Source organism: Simochromis diagramma, unplaced genomic scaffold, assembly GCF_900408965.1.
Source record: "Simochromis diagramma unplaced genomic scaffold, fSimDia1.1 OVJJ01000822.1, whole genome shotgun sequence".
NCBI lineage: Eukaryota > Metazoa > Chordata > Actinopteri > Cichliformes > Cichlidae > Simochromis > Simochromis diagramma.
In genome coordinates, this window is record NW_024387520.1 from 9,007,815 (window position 1) to 9,030,608 (window position 22,794).

A 22,794-nucleotide genomic window follows, 5' to 3' on the forward strand; every position below is an offset into this window, starting at 1 on the left:
TAGTGTGCTTACCTTTCAAATAACCAGCATACACCTTGTACAAAGAGTTACATGCATTACCTTGGAAAAATCCCCAGTGACTGCTGTAAATCAAAACTTCATGACCACCAGGGAGGGGCGAGCAAGTGAGCATTTCTGGCCTTGTTGAGCTGAACTTCACAGAGGTATTAGATATTTAGTATGTAAAGGTTTAGCTTTTTACAGAGTTCACCAGTGAAATGTGATTCTACTTGTGCAATGTTGCTTGAAGCTGAAGCAGCGCATTCCTAGCATCTTTCATCCGCACAGATATCCTCCAATAGCGATCTGAAGGATGCAGGCCGCAGCTCTCTAATCAGTATTCCTTTCTTAGCCGCACAACACCAAAACATTTCAAAACACAAGGAATTGCTTTTCATCAATCACTACACGACAAATCAAACACTAATTACAATAGCTGCGGAAATTAGATCAACAAATCGTTTGTCCTGTTCATATTATGTATTTTTTCTTTGTACGGCCTCACATTTTTCCCACAGGCCCACAAGAAGAAATATGCAAGCTAGAAACCAGATTTATGGATATAAATTCTGTTGGCAGCGTGCCTCGACGCCTGCCTGGAGGATAAGGAAAGTGGATTTTGAGCGATCATAAATCCACATCTAAACAACCTTTGACCTGTCAGAAAGTTTCCACGTATAGCACACGACACATGCGAACGGGCTAATAGCAGATAATAAGAGGGATTCAAGCGTGCATTTACTTCAAAACACAACAGGTGGAGAGAAAAAAAGCAGACAGCAAAAAAAATGTGACAGCTGCGAGGGAGAGACTGTAGGATGCCATTTTTCAGCGGAATCTCTCGCGTTGGGACGAATACCCCTTTTTATTGCTCATATATGCTAACACTAGTACTGCCTGTGTGTCTTGCTCAACGTGTGAACATTTGCATGTCTCCTGGCACAGGTTCATTTTTCTGTCAACACAGTAAACAAACCACACACACACACACACACACACACACACACACACACACAAAGAGAATACGTAAGGGAGGAGATGGGGAAAAAAAGCAGACCAGTGCAGCTGATAGCTTCATAATAGCATAACTGCCTTGACCTGTAACACCCACTGTCCCTCAGTGGCCTGCCTCTATTCTGTCCTTCCTTTCACTGCACCAGAGCTGTATTTTCAAACTGACAGTGAATACATGGTTATATAAAGCAGAGATTCTTAATCTCTTTCTGGTTTCAGGGACCAAAAATGTCTCTTTGTCTCAAAGAATGGCATCGCCTACTTGGGCTCCACTTAAACCAAACCTTTCCGCAGTAAAACAGAGTATAATACTCCTCTCCTCTTTTTTTATTTTATTTTATTTTATTTTATTTTTTAAACAAGATCAGCTATATCCCAGGGACTGACACGGTCCCCCTACCCTCTGTTTGAGGTGTTAACCCAGATACAATCAATACTGTAGTGCCGGGAGAGGGTGTAAGAGAAAACAGCAGGAAAACGAGAGACGTGGAAATATGTCAGCTCCCCCTCGCGTGCAGCTGCAAATCCAATGAGATGTGAAACATCCACATCACAATGCATGGATTTCAAGAGATTTTTTTTTCGCCATGCACCGCGTCAGATGTCAGCGTTCTCATCACACACACATTTTCTTCTCTCTTTTTTTTCATCAGTTGTCAGTGTTTCTTTTAATTATACAGTCACATAGAATTCCTAGTATCCACATTATTACGTCTTTACACAAACAGTCCATACAATGACAGCGGTAATCAATACAAAATATGTTGAAAGTCAACATTGTTACTTCTTAACACACACACACACACACACACACAAGGCCTTCTGTTGGACCTGACAGATTTGTACAGCTTGGAAAACGTCAGTCCTGAGATTCAGACTCATGGGTATTTAAATACTGTTCATCTGTGTGGCTTTTCTCACAGAAAATCAAATTGCACACATATTTTTTCTCTTTTTTTCTGTAGTCAGGACGGATCCTTTTACAGGAGAAAGAAGCATCTAAAGTAAAGAGAACGGCCTCATGCATATGATCTCAGGACAAGATTGTTCTCTGTGATTGCCCCCCACCCTCGTCCATTTTTATGGTAGTGCTACTGCTATACTGTGGGGCCCAATGCAAAAATAATTTAACTGGACAAAAACTATCTGTGAGAATAAGGTGCAGTCCTATTAGTTCATCCCCATAGCACACTCATATACACACATACACTCAAAGGTACTGACATTTATCCAAAATGCTTTACAAGCTATATAATAGTAATAAATAAAATTTAAAAAACAAAACAGTTGCAAGTAAAAAGTGGCTTTGTTGGCTCGTATGTTCTATGGCAATATACTCTGACTAAGAATAAGGTCAGTCTCTCTGTGGAGCTGACTTTCGCGTTAGCAAAGATCCAGTCTTTTTGTAAGGTCAGACACAGCTAACCCGACTGACCCTGCCACTGTTCTTGTGTCAGTCAGGGCGATAATTAGCTCTCCAAATATATTTCTCCATTCCAATCTTCTTTTCTCTGCATATAATTATATTGTACTATGCCCCCCAGTATTTTATTCACTGCTGCAGAATCTATCATCTCATATTAGAGATAAAAACCACTTAATCTTTTTTTTTGGAGGGGAAACAAAGCCTATCTACCTCTGCTTAGCAATTGCACTTTATATCTCGTGTTTTAGTGGGCAGCTCAGACCTCGCATTCTATTGATCCTGATATAGTGCACGTGCACGGCCTTGGCTCGTTCACCAAGGAGTCCATTGTCTCAGAGTTTGAGTGGTAGCTCAGATAGTACTCTTGCAACTGAGAGTTAAGGTCCTGTTCCTGCTTGCGGGCCTTTTTTCTGCGCTTATGGTTGACTGAGTGCTGCTGCAGCTGCCTCATGGTGTTGGGGTAGCGCCTCCACGAGACATAAATAACCAGCAGAATCAATGACACTGACAAGAACAGGGCTACGCTGCCCGCAATGATTTTATGGAAAGCCATATGTTCAAACTGTAGCTCAGGGATAAATGATGTAGGGGTTTCGGGGGAGTTGTGGGCTGTAGAGCTCATAGTTATGGACTCTGTTGTCTCTCTGTCTGTCCTGCCAGGCTGGTCAGGTGAAGCAGTGGACGTCTGTGCAGCCCGGTCTGTAACATCAGAGGGAGACGGGGGAGCTGTGATGTTCACAATTTCAGCTGAATTTCTAATGATGAAAGTGGTCGAGAACACATTTAACATGTCTATGCATACTGAGTGGTTTCTCACTACGTCCACCACTCTTTCGCCCTGCACAGACTTGGGACTGCTGCATATCATGCTGATGTCTTTGGAGTCTTTGAAGGTTCTCAGCCATGTCATGAGAGGGCAGATGCTGGGGCTGCAGTCCCAGGCGTTACCTGCCAGGCTGATGGTGGTCAGCGAAGTCCATGCTGCCACAGCCTCCACAGGCACGCTACTCAGCTTGTTTGATTCGAGGTTCAGTATCTGTAAGTTTGGCATGCACTGGAAAACAGCGGGATCCAAGATTTGGATTTCATTCCCCGAGAGGTCCAGTTTCTGAAGTTTCTGCCAAGTCCACGGCACACCTTGATTGATGAATCGTATGCGGTTCCATTGCAAATAAAGAGCCTGGAGGTTGCTGAGGCGTGGGAAAATAAAGAAATTAATCCTGGTAAATTGATTGTGCTCTAAATGAAGTTCCCTCAACTTGAACAGCCCCAAAAACGCGGTGCGGGTGAGGCTCCGCAAGCGGTTATAACCCAGGTCGAGGAACTCCAGGCTGCGGCATTCCAAAAAAGTACGAACGAGGATCTGTTTCAGTCCATTGGACCTGAAGTGGAGATTCTGTAGCTTGCGCAGCCCGTAGAAATGTCCGGGATGGAGAGACTGCAGCTGATTATAGGATAAGTCCAGATTCCTCAGGTTTGGTATGGCACTAAATGTGTTGTTGTGCAGATGGGATATTTTGTTTGAGCTCAGGATCAGTTCTTTCAGCCTGCGCACCCCGTGGAAAGCTAAAGCATCTATGGCATTGATTGAGTTGTGGTCCAAGTAAAGCCACACAAGCTGACCAAGATGAGCGAAGTGGTACGGCAGCAGAACCTGCAGGTTGTTGTAACGCAGAGACAGACCTTGGCATCCCATGGTGATGTTTTCTGGAACGTCGTGGAAGATGCCCGACTCACAATAAACGATCTTTCCCTCGCAGCGACAACTCACGGGGCACATCCTCTCCCCCTTGCTGAGCAGCAGCAAAACAGCTGCCTGCAGAAGAAGACATGATAACCGCCAGTCCAACATCACAGAACCTGTTGGGGGTAGAGTGGAGCACAAGCAATCAAAGAGATGACATGGTTTAAGAAAATGCCTGCTCAAGGACGCTCAAATAAGTAAAGGCAAAGAATTCATCCTTCAAACAGGAGATCATGGAGAGAGGAGCAGCTTGAGGTCTGATGTCTCAGACTCCAGACCTGCTTCATGAAGAATTGATAACAGTCTGACGTCAGTTATTTTTAAGGTATGCATATGTGATCATATTCACATAAAGAGAAAAGCAAATAACAGTAATTATTATTAGCTTTTCAAGGACCAGACACGTAAAATTCTGCTGAAAATCCTCCTTGCTTATCATTAGGTAATAAATAATTAATTAAATAAATAAATATATAAAAGCAAAATTCAGTTTAGGAACTAAACAGAAATAATAATAATTAATAATAATGATCTGCCATTAAAAACTGATCACTGCCGTCGTCTTGGCTACGAGGAGCCTCAGGAGGGAGAAACTGTGTCACTAAATTGTGAGGAACATAATGACTTACCCATGGTTACCGAGGGAAGGAGTAATCCTCTAGGGGGGGTTAAAAAAAAAAAAAAAAAGAACGATAAGAGACGCGTTAAACTGCTCTCAGTCGCAGTTTATGCGGCTTCAGAGTTGCACATTGAGCATGACTTGAGCAGCAGAAGCAAGTTTTCCGCAGCGGTCCAAACCCCCTGATCCCTGCATGCCGCTCAGAAATAGGACGCCTTCACACCTGGGTCGTACTTGGAGTCGCCACGATAGTCCAGTCGGCTGTGTGCGCAATTACCCATTTGAGCGCCAACAGACTGATGCACAATCCTCCACTCTGTGCTCTCTCTCTCTCCCCCCCTCTCTCTCCCCTCAGAGGCGTAGGCGTCTCCAAACACACATACAGTATATAAGCTCACCTCCAGCCTCGCATGCCTAAACCAGCTATTAATTAATCAATTAATTAAAGCAAAGTATTAGTATTTTTTTTTTTTATCTATTAATTGCTCGTATTTTTTTTTTTTTTTTTTTTTTTTAAACCTGGGTTGAATTAAAAGCTACCTAAAATTAATTCTAAAAATTAGCTTTGAAACCAAGCTTTGCATTTTTTATTTTAGGTATTTTATTTGTATTTATTTATAGTAAGATTTCACCTCGTTTACTTGCACCGGTGTCCTGATGAGTGCCGAACATGATGATGACAGAGACAACAAACGGGGGCGGAGGTGCGGGTAATCAAAACACCAAACTCTGGGCTGGTGGTGGAGGTGGGGGGCTGTGATCCACATCCACCATTCATTCAGCACTTGCAATCATTCATTCAGGAAAACAAAAACCAAAAAAAAAAAAAAAAAACCCCAAATAGTGACAGAAAACGTGTGATGAGTAGCTTGTCAAAAATGCTAATTATTCTAACAGCTTAAGTGTGATGTTGACACTTTAACGCAGATAAACAGTCAGCACCTCTTGCTGGCTAGATATGTTCCAGACAGCGGGATTATAAATGGCCTTTATGAAGTGTGCACTCAACAGACGGCAGAGGAACAAAAGGGGAAACAAAACATACTGGAAGTGGGAGGGGATGAGGGTACCTCTAATTTTGTGGTTGTTTCACGCTCATCTTTCATACTCTGCTAAATCTGCTTAGAGCACGCACTCACCTCATTGGACACAACAGCGTGGAAAATGCACAGCAGTCAGAGAGTCTTCAGTTGTAAGGTGTGGTAACAGCAACCCCTTGTGCACGCGGAGGGAAGCGTATGTGTTACGGCCGAGACCGTTTTAGACGAGGGACAGGACTCAAATGCAGGACGCCGAACAGCACGTAAGTAGATTTTAAGAATAATGTTTAATGACTTCACAAATATTCATAAACAAAAGGTGAGTTAGACAAGTACGACGTTCCACCACTGAATCTAAGTAACAATCTGGTCCGGGTCAGAGGGGACAGCTATTCCGAGAACTGGACTGGAAAGCGAGTCACATTAGATCCAGGAAAAGGTCGGGGTCACTGTAACAGAGTGCAGATGTTCAGATACGGATAAGGAGACATATGAATATGTTGTTGGTTCAGAATCCTCCTTCGTACTGCGTACTTGCCACAGGTGGTCGGAGATGACGTAGAGGGGTGAGTAGTCCGGGTGTGTAATCCAAAAACTCCTGGCGTGGAGGCAGAGAGGCAGGTAGGTGATTCGGGTAATAGCCTGTGGGACTGCCAGATGGTCCAATATCCAAGTAGGAGCTCTTCGGCAGGGATTGGCAGTTAGGTGTAGTGACGTTAGCAGAGAATCTGGCGAAGAGAGATTGAGTACGCTGGCCTTATGAGTCCCCGGCTAAATTACCCACAGGTGTAAGCGATCAGCAAAAACACTGAAGCCCCTCCCAGGGGTGGAAACGCCAGCTCGGAGGGAGACACAGTGGCACACACCCGGACCATGACAGTATGGCTTGCAGAGACCTGGAAATTCACCAGTTCAGCAAAGACTGGAGAGAGATAGGTAACCAACCAGATCACTTGTGGGTAACAAGAGCAAGCTGATGAATTCATATTCATATTTGTAATATTACTGGGAAAGCAATATTTCCTGCCATCCCTGTGGAGCGCATTAAAGAGAAATGTATTTCTGCTCTTTAAAGAGAGGGTTGATTATGTCTATAGTGGCACACTTTGTAATTAAATGTCATTTAAATGCATTTATTCAATTCATAGATTACTTTTCATTTAGGGGGCAAAGTGCTTGCTTGACAATTTGTAACATTAAGGTGGAAGAAGTGCCAGTTTCTACATAAATACTATAGAGAAAATGAAACCTGCTCTCAGCTAAGGGTGTGAGCTGTGCTGTTTGTCAGTGATGGTGTCAGCTTCCACAAACAGGTTATCAACCGGAACTCACTTTGTATATGGTAAATGACTCCGTATGCACGCCGACTCCATCTTCTGTATTGACAGTATAATTGTGGATGTCATCAGATGTGACAACCGCTATCTCTTAACTGCCAGTGACAGCAGACAAATCCTCCTCTGGGCCATTTTCAAACCCGTTCTCAGAGATCAAAAATGCGAGCCCGCCTTTTCAAAACGATGCTAATAAACAGGATGTTACAGCGTGGAAGATGAAGAAAAGTTGGGCTTTACAGGCATAAGTTTGTGTCTGAACTGACTTGTTAAGAGCCTGCACTGTGCCACATGTGGACTGCACAGTGAGTTGCATGCAGTCACATATTGTTGTCAATATAACGCACATCTGGTGCTCACAGGTGGATGGATTTAATCACCCACTCAGTCAACTTTCTCTGACATTTTACTCTTCTCACTAGGCCACAAATTATCAACCATGTTTATATTCTCAAAATTGCCTCTCATGGTAATTTTGTGCCCTTCTGCAGATTGGCGACCTGTCCAGGGTGCGCCCCTCATAACTCGTCCTATGACAGATGGGAGGAATTCCCCCCCCCCAAGACCTGGAACTGGATAAGCAGAAGTAGATGGGTAGATGTTTGAATGTAGTTGCCTTCTGTTACAGCATCACATGCATCACAGAGATAACTTGATGGCTAATTTGCCTTTACGTGACTGCTGCTGCACATATTGAAATCCACAGGAGGGAAACTCTGCAGAAAGAAACTGAGTTTCTGTTGCACTTTTCAGGCCTTCTTTTAGTATTTGACAGCTTTTTACTGCTATATCTCAAACTGCATTGAAATGAATTTGATGCCCAGGTATTCAGCGGTTGCGCGAAGAGGTTGGCCACAACGTCTCATTGCTCATGCAAACAAATGACTCTCAGTCACTCTAAAGCAGCAGGTTCATTAAAATTTTATTTGCACGTAAGGTTTAAACAACTATATAGCACTTTTATCGCAATTGGGAACAAAATGAAAAAGGTAAACAGTACACAGTGGAAAAACAAACATCTAAGTGACTGAGATCCTCAACTGCTCATTATTTACAGACATTTTCTCATTTTATCTTTTTTATTTGTTTAGAGAATACATACTCGAAATAGAATCTGGTCCTGCCATCCCTGACAAATACAGATATTGAGCATATTGTCATTTGAGACATGCCTGAAAGTAAAGCTCAGCCGCAATCCCGCCAAATCAGCTAACCTCGATGCTTGGCCACATCTGGTGATGGCTCAGCTGATGCCCTTCAGCACATCCAGCCAGAAAATTTAAACTGCTTTAGCCTGTCCACGTATGCAAGCTTCTTTGCAACCCGTCTCCACCATTCATACCAGTCATATTGCCAAATATAGACCACATATTGAAATACCAAGCTTCTTTTACTGAAATATCTTGTTTTAAAATGGTCACCCTGGTTTTACTCTATTATTAAGTATATGAGGAAGAATTGCTGTTGTAGGGAGATCAGCTGTTCGGCTGGCCTCTACAGGTCCCTGATAAGATGATAAACAGGAACAGAGTCACTGTTTCTCCTCACTGACTGGATTTGCTTTGTCGCATCACCTACAATAACACAAATCATTTGTGAGCTAGAGCACAGCCCTTTGTTTTCTTTTATATTTACATCAATACTTTATAAAACAGCGAAGCCTGTTGCCTACTCAAGTTGTCTTCTCAGTCCCCAGTTGGAAGTAGGACCGTTACATTGTCGGCTTTTTTTGTTGTGGTTGTTGATGATAGGGAATCCTTGTTGCCCAGCTGTCTCGTGTGTGCAGAGCTTTTCTATGTACGCTGCATTATGTATGAGGAAATACACAAATGAAAGCAACATAAACCATTTTTAAAAGCAGCACCTTGATATTTGCGGTGCAAGGAAAGGCTCATTTGGAACATTATGGTTGTTTGACTCAGGATTCGAATGCACAAGCCCATTACCATCATCTCTATAATGCATTACCAACCGATCCTCACAGGCCTCCTCGCAGAAGGAGAAGTTTATCTTATGCATGAGAGCTGAGTTTGAAGAGGTAGACTTAGAATATAGAGAGATGCTTTAATGATCTTTTACTGGAGAAACGAAGCCGAAGAGTTTTGTTTTAAGCATTTTAACGACTGTTTAACACCCCCCCCCCCCCCCCCCCCCCCCGTTAAATGCATCAGTGTTACAGCTGCTGAGAAAGATGAGAAAGATGTAAAAGTGAGTATAAGCCCAGGTGAGATGAATGACTTTGCAACTTCAAATCAGCACGTAACTTCAAAACTGTTGAAAAGTGGCTGCACGATGGTGCGACCAGTGAGCTGTGTTAGGATGAGGATCGGTTTTGGAGGAATCAGCTTTCATATACAGCAATCAGTTGGCACACGCTCTCTCTAGTGTATTAAATGGCAGAAACAAGCATGCTGTTTGAGTCACAGGAGCAGCAGGGGGTAGAGTGGCAGATGTTTTGGGACCAGGCTTCTTTTTCAGAAATATTTACTTGCTGCTAGGATGTTTTTTTAATGTTCAGGAGGTAATTAAAACTTCAAATTTAGAAGTCAGGGTCAGCGCAAATTAAATCTGTTTGAATCTGCTTTGTGCTAATTATTTTACTATACATTTCTAAATCCCGTTTCAGTGGGATTCATTATGCTGCAAAAAAGCAGTTCCGCCCATGCTCTATTATTCAGGGTTCAGTCAGTCACAGACAGTCATTAAAGTTTCATAGTAAGCAGTTTGGTGGCTGAGGTATTTGCAAAGTGAGGTGAGTGCATATACCTTTTTGTTGTTTATGCCCCTGCTCTCTGTGCTGTTTAAAGTCAAAAGAAAGCCATTCTTCTGGTCTCTTATGGTGTTAACTTGTTCCCGATGACTCCTGAGGTGCCATTATCCAGCAGCAGAGAAACCCACGTGATTGTCTCAGTTTGGCAAGCAGATGGATTTCAGCTTGAAAGCAAGAATAAGCACAAAGCAAACATGCAAGTGAGAAAGGCTTAAAGGAGTTGAGGTAGACACGTTCCTTTCAGTGTAAAAGTTGCCTATAAATGTACTGTGAAACTCAATTATTCCTTGCATATGCCAGTTCTCGCAGATTCCAGAAAAAGCTGAATGAAATGTGAAAGTGGGTCATGTTAGATTTGTTCAACAACATAAATAAGAAGTGATGCACAGACCACAGGGGATTTAAAGGAACCCGGCTTGGGATGATTATACAGCAAGGAGGTGCTGTGATTTAAAAAAAAAAAAAAAAAAAAATAGGGATAGGAATACAGGATATAACAGCTTTTTCCACCATAAACATCAAAATTTCTTCCTATTCCATACATCCATATGTGGAAAAAACTTTTGAGATGTTTGTGTATGAGGACAAAAGAGACCCCAAGGGGATCGACCTCACAGACCAACTAGAACGGTGCGGTACATTTCACCTCAGACACGTGCAGTTTTACTCTGGATTTAAATTACTTGACACAAAAGTGGGCCACCAACAATGGGGAGAGATCTTGTGATATGATATTGCCAATATTACTCTTCTCCATTTTATTTCCATCCACCATAAAATAGATATTAAAAATCAATGTGTCTTTTAATTTTGTCTTTATAATGTATAGAAGTGAATAAATGGATGACAGGGAATCACTCTTTTCATGTCCTTACTGCTTCTTTTAGCAGACTTTCATGGCCAATCTCAAGGGATAGACGTAGTTCCACATTCTTATTCATGCACTGCAGTCTGCTAACAAAACAATGTTCCTAATCTTAAAGTTACTGTACACTCATTGGCCACTTTGTTAGCTAACAACTGCTTGTTAATACAAATATCTAATAAACCAGTTGCATGGCAACAACTTGATGCATTTAGGCATGCAGACATGAGGAAGATGACCTGCTAACTGAAAACTGAATGGGATGATGATGGTTGTTGGTGCCTGGCTGTTGGCTGGTTGGAGTTTTCCAGAAAGTGCTGATATGTTGGGATTTTCCCTCACAACCATCCCTAGAGTTTACAGAGGATGGTCTGAGAAGAGAAGATATCCAGTGAGTGGCAGTTCTCTGGGAAAAAATGTCTCGTTGATGACTGAGGTCAGAGGAGAATGACTGCTTCGAGCTGATAGGAAGGCAACAGTAACTCAAATAAACACTTGTTACAACCAACAGATGCAGAAGGACACACACAAAATGTCTCAATTTCTGCTGTGACATTTGGATGGTAGGGTCAGAATTATTAGGCATAAACAACATAAAAACATGTATCCATCCTGCCTTATATCAACTGTTCTGGCTGCTAGTGGTGGTGTAATACTGTTTGGGATATTTTTCTGGCATACTTTGGTGCCAAATATGCATTGTTAAAACATACAGCCTGTCTGAGTATTGTTGCCCATGTCCATCCCTTTATAACCACAGTCATCTCCAGCAGAGCAACATGTCACAAAGCTCAGATCATCTCAAACTGGTATTTTGAACACTGTACTCAAATGGCCTCCATAGTCACCAGATCTCAATCCAATAGAGAACATTTAAGATGTGGTGCAACAGGAGATTCACATTATGTATGTGCAGCTGACAAATCTGCAGCAACTGTGTGATGCTGTCATGTCAATATGGACTAAAATCTCAGAAGCAGCATCTTACTGAATCTATGCTATGAAGACTTAAAGCAGTTCTGAAGGTAAAAGATTGCAACTGTAAAAAAGATATAACTAATACAGTGACCAGTTAGAGTACGTCTAAAACCTCCAAGAAGCAGACTTCATATAAGCTGAAAGGATATATTTGCTCTTAATATGCACAATATATATTCAAGATAAATACATTTAAGTAAATCCAAGAGAATAAAAAGTAGATAACAGAAAAAGTTGGTAATCCATAATAAAAAAAGCACCAAGTCTGAACATTACTGGTGTGTAAAAAATGCATACACACAAAAGTTTTTGATTTAAGTTTATTTCCATCCTTTTAAATTCAAATTACTGCAAAACTGGGTCAGTGCTGCTGCACTAATCAAATAAATAGAACCACTGCTGTCACAAATCATTCCCCAGATAACAAACCCCACGTATAACCCTGCTTTACACGTGTACACGTTCGAGAGCTGTCTGCTTATATTACTGTTTTGCACCACACGGTGTCACACGTCTGCTTAAGAATACATAAACATTTCAGAAATGAAAGTTTGGAAGCACCATCAGATGGTTCTAAACACACAGATGATTGTGAGGTGACTGCACAGCACACTGAAGGGTAAAAGCTGTGCTACCATCACTGCCACTCCTTCAGTTACATATGTGCCCATGCCAGAGAAAGTGATTGTGTATGTGTGTGTGTGTGTGTGTCTTTAGATTAATGCCCTGCCCTTCACCTCCAGTTAGCTTATCGATCTAACACTGGAAATTAAATCAGTGACTGATGGCGAAGTGCTACATGCATCCGTTTTATTTTAGTTTAAGCAATTTCTTTGTCACAAACTATTTGTGATTTGAGCTCAAATATTCATTAATGTCCATTACTGGTAATTGCGCTGCTCATTAAGTGAAGGGGCAGAGGGACCCATTAGAAATGATGACTTTGACCCGGACTCAAAGTCCCATTATGAAGCCTTGAGAGCATCCTTTGTTTACGCATGATGTATTTCGGTATCACTACCAATAAAGAGTTCCTAGTGAGCTCTTACTTAATTTTTACACTTTTTCTTGCTCATAAATGTATCATAAGACCAAAAGAGAGCATGTGGAATGCTAATGTAGCAAATGTCAACAAAACCTTCATTGCAAAATACATTAATTCAGAAAATAAATAACAAAAGTGATATGGAGATTGAGAAATGTTTAACAGATATGATCTAAAACCTGCATCCTACCTGTACAAGCCAGACTGCAGGCTGCATGTGTGATTTATTTTACCACCAACTCCTTAACAACTTCTTAACAAGCTGACCTTTTTGTTACAGGCCCACCTGCCGAAGTCCTAATTAAAAACCCACATTAACAGATTTTGCCAATAGACCCTTCGATGCAGGCTCAGATAGAGTAAAACTCACTGCATAATTCCACTTAATTACCGGTGAGGAAAACAATCTGTGCGTGGACTTCGCCAAAATAATGAAGTTTGCGTTTGAGGTCCTCGCATTTTCCTTGGATATTTATCCCAGAACCCCTCCTGCTCCTCCGTCATCTGTTTCTTAATCATCTACTTGAAAGAAACACACGTGGCGAACCTCAAAATATGTGCAGACTTACAAAGAAAACTAAGTAGTATAAAGGCGCAAATTAACTACCTCCAGCGGCCAAATGGTTCTTAAATAGCAATAATATTCAAGCAAAAGATAATGGAATATTAAACAGGACTGTGCTGTATAATGACTGCCTCTGCCTATGACTCTTAAGATTCATATGTGCCCGAAAAAAAAGAGAAAGAAAATCAGGGCATTAAAGTTACATAATATTTCTTCGCTCAATATAATCTTAAATTTGGTGGGGTTTAATTCTAATGAACGCACATCTTGCGGCACATCTTCACAAATATCCACACAAAAAGCTAACAGGCTTCCCAATCCCTCGCCTATAATTGATATGCAGGCTGCGTTTGTGATAACAATGAAGTCTACTTTAGGTTTTTCCGGTTGCGGAGTGCCACTCTGCGACCAGAAGAGGGCATCTCAAGTCCTGAAACCGAGCAACGGCGAGCTCCGTAATAATCTAACACCAACATCATTCCTGTTGCTGTACAATTGATTTATTTTTAATGCGACGGTTAACGGCTCTAATCCACAGCAGCCTGCTTCTTTTCCCCCCACTCTCTCTCCACTGTCCACGCCTGAAGCGGGATATAACCAACTTATCGGCTTTGGACCACAGTTTATCCCTCTCAGATTTCTTCACTTGGTCGTTTTCCAGTGTTTTTTCTCCCCGTCTCTCTCGCTCTGCCACTTAACCTAGATTCAACAATTGGCGACTCGGTGTTTATACTGTTTTTTTAATAGCCTCCCACGACAGGCGCTAAACTGTCACTCTCATGAGGATACGAGCTTGAGCGCATCCATCCGAGGGCTTTCGGGAGAAAAAAAATACGCGTTATCGAGCTGATGTTGTGCGGTAATGTAGGAAACTACAGACAGGGAGGCTGATGCACACCTTTTGGAGCTGCTCTCATCTCCGACAGGTGTGCGATTGCGAGCAAAGCGGATCCGGCTTCGGCGCAAAGTGTCCGTTTTATCCGCGCAGACGGGCGTCCTGGTTAAGTGTCCAACTATTTGGGCAAAACGCCGAGTGCGTCTAAACATGTGCACCGGAGACGCATGCAACAGAGATCCCTGAGCAAGAGGAAGAGTCGACACCGAGCAAATATGGGTATGTATAGCCAAAATCTGTTCCGCAGGGTGCTTAAAGGGTTCATTCCTGCGCAGTCTTTTTTTGTCTTTTGCCTAACTACAATTCACTTAGAGCTGGTGTCGCTGGCGTCTGTGCCCCCCCTGCGGTTTATGACTGATGACTGCAGGCAGGGGAATCCGAAAGGAGGCTTTTCTCTCAGCAACTGTTTGTCACATTGTGCATCATGCGTGTGGTTTATCAATCACCTTTCCAAGAGCATGACTTTGGCTGAACATAAGTGTGTGTGTGTGTGTGTGTGTGTGCGCGCGCGCGCGCGCGCGCCGTGAATGCTCCAGTGCAAATTAAGTAGGCAGGAAAATCCCCCCTTGCAAATGTCTCAGGACATAGTGATAATATTCAGTTGCTCGACTCAAAAATTTTGCACATTCTATTTTCATCTCTTTTATTCCCTTCTAGTCCGTGTAGTCTACATGGTTCTGTGTGATACATGTTCTGTACTCATAAACCTCTCACTTTCCTGTGTGTCTGCAGGACTTTTTGTGCTTTTCAGATGGCTTGTGTTCACTGTGGTGGTGCCCTCCTGGCTGCTTGCTGTTCCTAGCGGCATCCGTGAGCGTCCCTGCCCCCAGAGCTGTCGATGTGATGGGAAAATAATATACTGCGAGTCCAATGCCTTCCGTGACGTGCCAAACAATGTGTCTGTCGGCACACAGGGCCTGTCTTTGCGTTATAACAGCCTGGTGAGCCTTAGAGCCCACCAGTTTGCGGGCCTCAGTCAACTAGTTTGGCTCTATCTTGACCACAACTACATCAATGCCGTGGATGGCCAGGCTTTCCACGGGATAAGGAGGCTCAAAGAACTGATTCTCAGCTCCAATAAGATCACGCAGCTGAAAAACAACACTTTCCACGACGTCCCGAATTTGCGTAACCTAGACCTTTCCTACAACAAACTGCAGGTCCTCCAGCCTAATCAGTTCTGGGGTTTACGGAAGCTACTCAGTTTACACTTGAGATCAAACTCCCTAAAAACAGTCCCGATGCGCGTTTTCCTCGACTGCCGTAACCTGGAGTTCCTCGATATTGGCTACAACAGGTTGAGAAGCCTCACACGTAATGCCTTTGCGGGACTCCTGAAGCTCATCGAGCTCCATTTGGAGCACAACCAGTTTTCTAAGATAAATTTCGCTCATTTCCCTCGCCTGACTAACCTGCGGGCTCTCTATCTGCAGTGGAACCGCATCAAACTGCTAACGCAGGGCCTGCCATGGATGTGGACTTCCTTGCAGAAGTTGGACCTCTCAGGAAATGAGCTCCAAGTGTTGGATCCGAGCACATTTCAATGCCTGCCTAACCTTCAGACTCTCAACCTGGACTCCAACAAGCTCACTAATGTCTCTCAGCAGACAGTGGATGCTTGGATCTCCCTTACAACCATCAGTTTGGCTGGTAATTTGTGGTACTGTAACCCCAACATTTGCCCTCTGGTGTCCTGGCTCAAAGCCTTCAAGGGTAACAAGGAGTTTACAATGATATGTACCAGCCCTAAGGAGGCACAAGGAGAGAAAGTTACAGATGTGGTGGAGACCTACAACATCTGTACTGTAACTCCGACCCCTATCCCCTCAACGACATTGCCCCTCACAACGGTGTTTCAGCCTGAGCTGAAACCTCTCCCCACGCAGTCTGCAGTGGATAAAAAGCTAACCTGGAACAGGACAGCCTCTCCAACTCCTTCCGAGGCCTCCCCCACTATCCCATTACCAGACACCGAGTATGTGTCCTTCCACAAGATCATAGCCGGTAGCGTGGCCCTCTTCTTATCTGTGGCTATAATTCTGCTGGTTATCTATGTGTCGTGGAAGCGCTATCCCAGCAGCATTAAACAGCTTCAGCAGCGCTCGGCGGTTAAGAAGCGCCAGAAAAAGGCACGGGAGACCGAGCGCTCCTTTAATTCACCACTGCAAGAGTACTATGTGGACTACAAGCCTTCACACTCAGAGACTATGGATGTGCTGGTTAATGGGACAGGACCTTACACATACACCATCTCAGGCTCCAGGGAATGTGAGGTATGACCGTTGCCCTCCAAAAATCCATTTCCACTGCGAGGCATAAGAGGTAAATTTTCTAATGATCTGCAGGGTGAAAAAAAATTGTTTTCTCCTCTGCTTCTGTCTGTAATAGGATAAGGACGCAAAGGGCAGTGCATGGTGACTTGTTTTGCATTATGCTGGGTTTGTTCAGTTCCATTTGATTACCCAGCTGTTGTTTTGAGTCATGCAATATTATTGCTAAAATATGATACCCATTAGCTGCGAGTGCAGCGGCAGCTCCTCCTTATGGGTAACTTACAGTAAGATGCATTACACACAAAGTGGCTCCATCTTTCACTCCTGACACAAAACATCTCATTGATGAATCTGTGTATTCTCAGACTTTTTATTTTTCCAAAACGGCTTGCCGTCCTGAACGGACCGGTGTAAACCGATTGGATCAAGTCACTGTGCAGATGGTCCTCTCCTATCCTGTGTGCTTGCTGCCACAGCTGTAGCGGCAAACGTGCAAATCGTGTGAGTCTTGATGTTTGTTTGCGACTGTCTGAAGTGTGCCAATATTTACAATCACACCAGCTGATTGTAAATCTCATTTTCTTTGCTTTTTCCCCCCTAGCCTTTAGCAATTGTGTGCTTAGGTTTTTTTCCTCATTAGTTTAACTTACAAAGTTCAAACAGTCACCACAGGCTGGGGAACACTATGAAGGCCTGCAGCCAAATAAAAGATAAATTATGCATTTGGGCTTGCATTTTTCCCGGTTTTTGTGTAACGCTGCAGGAGGGGACTGCATTATGCTACTTTTGTTTAATCTCAGCACTATAAAGAAACTGTTTACTCCTGTGAAACTTTTACTCATGGAATTGGCTTTAAAATCCTTGCACTAAAACCAGACTTCCTCCACGTGACAGATTGTGAGCCCCCTGCGTGGCACTAAGGGATCGAGACAGAAAGGCTAATCAATTTGCTCGTGTTTAATTAGGCACTTTTTTGCCCATGTATTCTTTGTTTTCTCTCCGAATGCTCTGTATCTGTCTTCTTTTGTCCAGCAGCTTTTCTTTTTTCTTCTTTTTCATTTGGCAGTGTGGTTAAGTGTGATTAACAGAACATGTTGTGCTGGGAAAGATGTGGAGTCGCTGGAATCTTTGCGAGCACCTTTTTGTCAGAATAACCAGACATGCTGTTTAATACGGGAGACATCTTTCTTCTCCGTTGTCTGTGTCAGCGCAGCTCAGAGACAAAGTTTTATCTCGCTGCAGCACAGCTCATTTTCTATACTCTACATGCAATATGTAAAGCATTTTATAAGATGTTTCATGTCAGTGGATTGTGCTGTAGCACCAGTTAGGTTCTTGCTGTGCCCTTTACTCAAGTCACTGTAAAAAGGCCCGCACACATATGTTTCATTGTTTTCAGAAATGTCACTTGGTACAAGGTGCGCGGGTAGCTAAATCAGCTCTTTGTCAGATTATCTGTGGCAGAGCATTTCTCAAGCGCAAGGGAAGCTGGAGGTGAGATGGTCGGCTTATCAATCTTGTAGCTTTCATGTGCGAATGTGGCGTGGGAGCATTAAATGGCAGACCTAATGGGGCTTCTGCTAGCTGGAATAACTAATAGCCCATCAGAGGTAAGGAGCCGAGACTTCCCTCAGCTTTGTTATTCCTTGCCCTCTACAGCTCAAGGGAGCAGCATGAGTTGTTAAAAATGTAATGGGATTTTTTTTTCTTTTCCATTTTTTTGTTACCTCTGTGCGTGTTACATTTCATGCCAAACACTGCAATGCAATGTAAGCACACATGCTAGAGCCGGACACCTGTGAAACCACCTGCAGGTTTGTCGTGCTTGTTTAAGTTGCTGTAAAAATGTGCCCACTAGATCGTCGTGTGCGTTAGCTATGAACGTTGCTGCCATCGTGCTCATCAATAGTGTGTTGGGCTATTTGCATCACAATGCAGGCAAAGTCTCTTCTGACACACGAGAATTCATTTTTCAGTTTTTATTAAGAGCCACAGAGTGCAAAGTGGCAAGCGAGATGAAGGTGGGAGAGATGCTGTAAAAGGCTCAAACCTTCTTCTCAGGAGTGTATTGTAAACGCCAGAATCCGCTGCACTCCCCGCACATTATTTTAGCTATTCCAGATAGCAAGCACTTAAGCTATTAGCTGCATTTTCAATTAGGAGAAAGAGCTTTGTAATTGAAGCCTGTTATCTTCTGCACATGCCCAGACCAACAGACGTGGAGTTAATTTGTTTCTATAGATTTACTCCAGCACAGCTCAGCAGGTTGGCTTCGACACTGCGAACTGAACTCGCAGGCTGTGAATTTTGATGAACACTTTGAACCGTGCGATTCTGTGGTCTTCCTGTGGCACACTATTTAAAAATTAAAAAAATAAATAAAAACCCTCTCTCTTCCTTGTATGCTATCCACTTCTGAGCTCATAGAGCAGCTGCAGTGGTAGCTGTCCACCCACAGATAATCCCCTGCAAAGTTATTTCAGAAAATATTATGGTGAGAATCCCACCGTCTCAGCCAAAGGCAATTCTTGTACTGGGGTGGAATCTGCAAGCATTAATAAGGTGAGGAGATCCTGCTCAGAGATAATTAATGTGGCCTGTGAAAAAGGCGAGTGAAGTGAGGAGAAAGAACTTGCCGGTGCGACGGACTGACACCACTGTTGTCCAAAAGACAAGCCTAAATAATTACTTTTAAAAATCAACTAATTTTCCAGCTGGCAGGGTTGTCAACATTCTGATGCGTTCGAGGCCAGCACAAGCTTCATTCATGCATGAAGTTGTTCTTTTTTCCTTTCCTCGCATTTGCAGTTAGTGTCCCCCTCCTGGTTATATTAAAAACTAATGGCTCCTGTGGACCTAATCAGTGTTTTCCTGGGACGAACTCTGTATCTGGGGGCGCATTTTGTTCAGCAAACATTTGTTTAATTTGTGGGCACCATAATACGAGCCTGGCCTTCGAAATGTCAGAAATAAGTATCAAGCATGATGGATGATAAACATACACTGTCTCTACTTGCCAAGATGGCAGCTTGCACTTCATCTCTGCGTAAATGCACAGAAGGCTGGCTGCCGTCAAGTGAAGAGAGTTTTGACAGTCTTTGGTATTTGTTTCCAAATAAAGGCTACAGACATCAGTAAAATGGACCAGTAAAAAGAAAAAGTGTGTGTCATTTTTTTTAACACATCACTTAGCAAACTACAGGTGCAAGAAATCCTTTGGATTCCTGCATTGATTAGTCATGAAATAAGGTGTTCACTTCATCTAAGTCACAGTTACAGACAAATGAAATTTGACTACTTAACTAATATGACTGTAACGCTTTTCCTGTCTTTATTGAACACACAGAAAAATCCTCTACAGTGTTGGGTGAAAAAGTGAGTGTGCAGAGGTTCATTTAGCAATAACAAGTTCCATCAGACCTTTGTGATTGATGCTGATGAGAGTTGCTCCACAGTGAGGATGACGTTGGGTGATTCCACCTGTTTTAAAAACTGTTTCAGTTCATCTGATTACACGGCCCTATTCAAGTCATGCGTACTTGGGGACACAGTGTCTTAATTTTACTGAGTCTTCTTTAAAAATCCTTAATTTTGTTGATCCATACAATCACACATGCAGCCAAAAAAAGTTTCAACTTTTGTGTTATTTGTCCAGACAACAAAAAGTGTGTAACAAACTACAGCTTTGTAGATCAGTGGTTTCATTCTGTGGTGTGTTTCATTCTTATTCAGTGTTTTTCCTATAGTAGACACATGAATAAAGACCTTGCCACTTGTAAACAATTCTGCAGGTGCTTTGCTTTTAACCTTAGATCTCTTTTCACATCTTTCAGGATTGCATGTTGTGCTCTTGCTGTGATCTTTGCAGGACCCTTAGCGAGAGCCAAAAAAGTCCTGACTTTCCTCCATTATCTAGACAATTTGTCTGTCTGTGGATTGATGACCACCCAGGTCTTTAGAATTGGTTTTGTAACCTTTTAACGGCTTCGTGCATCTTTATAATGCTTCTTCTAAGATCCGCTGAAAGTTGTTGTGATCGAGGAACAGCTCACACCAACCAGTCTGTCTTCAGTGCAGACTTTGTCAGTAAGCAGTCTTAGAATGGCCATATTTTTAGAGATAGGAACCTCCACAACCCACACTTCAAATCCAATCTCCTTAATGGAAGTGGAGGAGTCATTAATAACGAGGTTACTTATTGTTTCCAGTGAATTATTCCCGAATGTGTTCCTTAAAGACTTTGATTTTGTGCGTTATTAGTTTAGTCAAATTGTGTTTGTTTATAATTGTGATTTAGATGAAGATCAGGCCATATTTAGTGAGTAATCAATGCATACATTATTATAATCCTAAGGGATAAAGAACTTTGAGGGTTTACATCAGTGAGTGCACACCCGACTGTGCACACTGATCTAAACCTCTCACACAATAGACAACACAATACAACACTATGAAAAATAAGGCACGTGCAGTATAGCAAATGAAATGTGTTTTGGGGGGGGGGGTCTTTTCCTTAAAAAAAAAAAGTCTCTTTATGCCATTAATTTTTATTTTGCTCAGTTGTCTTCTTGTTTGATAGAATTGAAAATTACTGTACCTGCAAGACTGGGTGGCAATGATCCACGGACACACAGAAGTACACTACTTCGCTTTTATCATACCTGATGATTTTGTGAAAAATGGACTCCAGTCAGCTCCATTAAAACTCAACTGCAGCAAAATGCAGGAAGAAACAGACTATTAAGTGAATTGGCTGTAATGGCTATTATACAACATCATTTTTCAGTGGCCTGTGGTGATATTAAAAAAAGAAAGAAAGACTTCTGTGTATGATCAAGAATATTAAGCAGATTTCAGGTGTTACATTTTAATACTGTATACATATACACATTGCATGTTTATCTCGTGTGCATATAAGGAATATAATTACATATAATTCTATAAAAATACATAGGGTTTTTAAATTTTTAAATATTTTTATTGCTAAGATAAGACAAATTAATTGCATTGAAACACAACAGAATACAAATATTTTCATGTTTAAAGGATGCTTAACATCAGGGAGCTTCATAATATGGATGGTACCGCTGCATACGCTTTCATTTTCATATTTCAGAATGATCTCCGAACATTGTTTCTGTCATAGTCTGAGTCACTTGTAGTTTGCTGTGCTTAAAGCAATAAGGTTAGCAAGCAGATGTAGACTTTCTCTATCATGCTTCTACCCTTTCAGGCTGCGTACAGGCAGCCCTACTTTATTATTGAAGGCTGTTAGGACTGTGCAGTGTGAGCTCAGGATGAAAAAGGGTACAGTGGCTTTTAATCTTTGTTACATTTAATAGTCTCCTAAAATCAAGCTGGAACTGAACACCAGTGTTTTTTCTTAAAAAGTAATGCTTTACCTTACTTAATTACTCCCCGGCGAAAAAAAATGTGTTACACTTCTCATTACTTTACTTTCATGTTACTCCATAAGATGGTCTGAAATACACTGTCACATAATCACTAGTTAACAATATAACCCTTAGGCTACAGTCCCACACACTGACACAAATCTCTTTCCTAATGAGGACATACATACGACCTTTCTTTCAATGTTTCAGCATTTGAACACAAAGCCGACAACACAAAGAAAAGTTGAAAACCAGCTCAAAGAGAGACTTTAAAGAAAGCTCCACTGACATTCTACTATAGGAACGCGCACAGGTAGAAACGGAGGCTTCAATCCTACAAGCTTGACTGCCCCTCACTGCCTTTGTTACCTGCTGAAGGTCAGGCTCTGGCTGCTATGCAATGCATGACATTACTGTGTTACGAAAAATATAATGTGATTACAGTAACAGTAATCAGTAAACAATAAAAGTTACAGTAATATAAAGTACTAGTCAGAGCTATTCCAGATCAACCAAACCTTCTCATTTAATGTTTTTTCTTTATTTTCGTGACTATTTACATTGTAGATTCTCACTGAAGGCATCACAACTATGAATGAGCACATATGGAATTATATTGGAAACAAAAAAGTGTGAACTAATTGAAAACACGTTTCGTATTTTTATTCTTTAAAATAGCCACCCTTTGCTTTGATTACGGTTTGCTCATACTTGCCATTCTCTCTCTGAGCTTCATGAGGTAGTCACTTGAAATGGTTTTCCAACAGTGTTGAAGGAGTTCTCAGAGATGCTGAGCACTTGTTGGCCCTTTTGCCTTCACTCTGCGGTCCATC

General features: G+C 42.2%; 2 protein-coding genes across 5 annotated transcripts in view; one reads left to right on the forward strand and one right to left on the reverse strand.

The window, feature by feature from the left end:
- Positions 1-430: 430 nt before the first annotated feature.
- Positions 431-5,147, reverse strand: lrrtm4l2 (leucine rich repeat transmembrane neuronal 4 like 2). The gene is made up of 2 exons (XM_040019407.1): positions 4,814-5,147; positions 431-4,300 (listed from the first exon to the last, which is right to left on the reverse strand). Exons 1-2 carry the CDS (start codon positions 4,815-4,817, stop codon positions 2,697-2,699), a joined length of 1,608 nt encoding a protein of 535 aa, XP_039875341.1. The 5' UTR covers positions 4,818-5,147; the 3' UTR covers positions 431-2,696.
- An 8,455-nt stretch (positions 5,148-13,602) lies between these two features.
- The window catches only part of LOC120726095 (leucine-rich repeat transmembrane neuronal protein 4), a 58,552-nt gene continuing 49,360 nt past the window's right edge, over positions 13,603-22,794 (forward strand). For 3 of the 4 annotated variants that reach the window (XR_005694276.1, XM_040019406.1, XM_040019405.1), the window contains exons 1-2: positions 13,607-14,514; positions 15,028-16,617. Coding sequence is in view for 3 of the 4 variants with exons in the window: in XM_040019406.1 (XP_039875340.1) it covers positions 14,463-14,514; positions 15,028-16,574 (1,599 nt within the window). In the remaining variant the exon portion in view is untranslated. Of the gene's footprint in view, positions 14,515-15,027; positions 16,618-22,794 lie in introns of all 4 variants that reach the window. The other variant, XM_040019404.1, reaches the window with a different exon arrangement.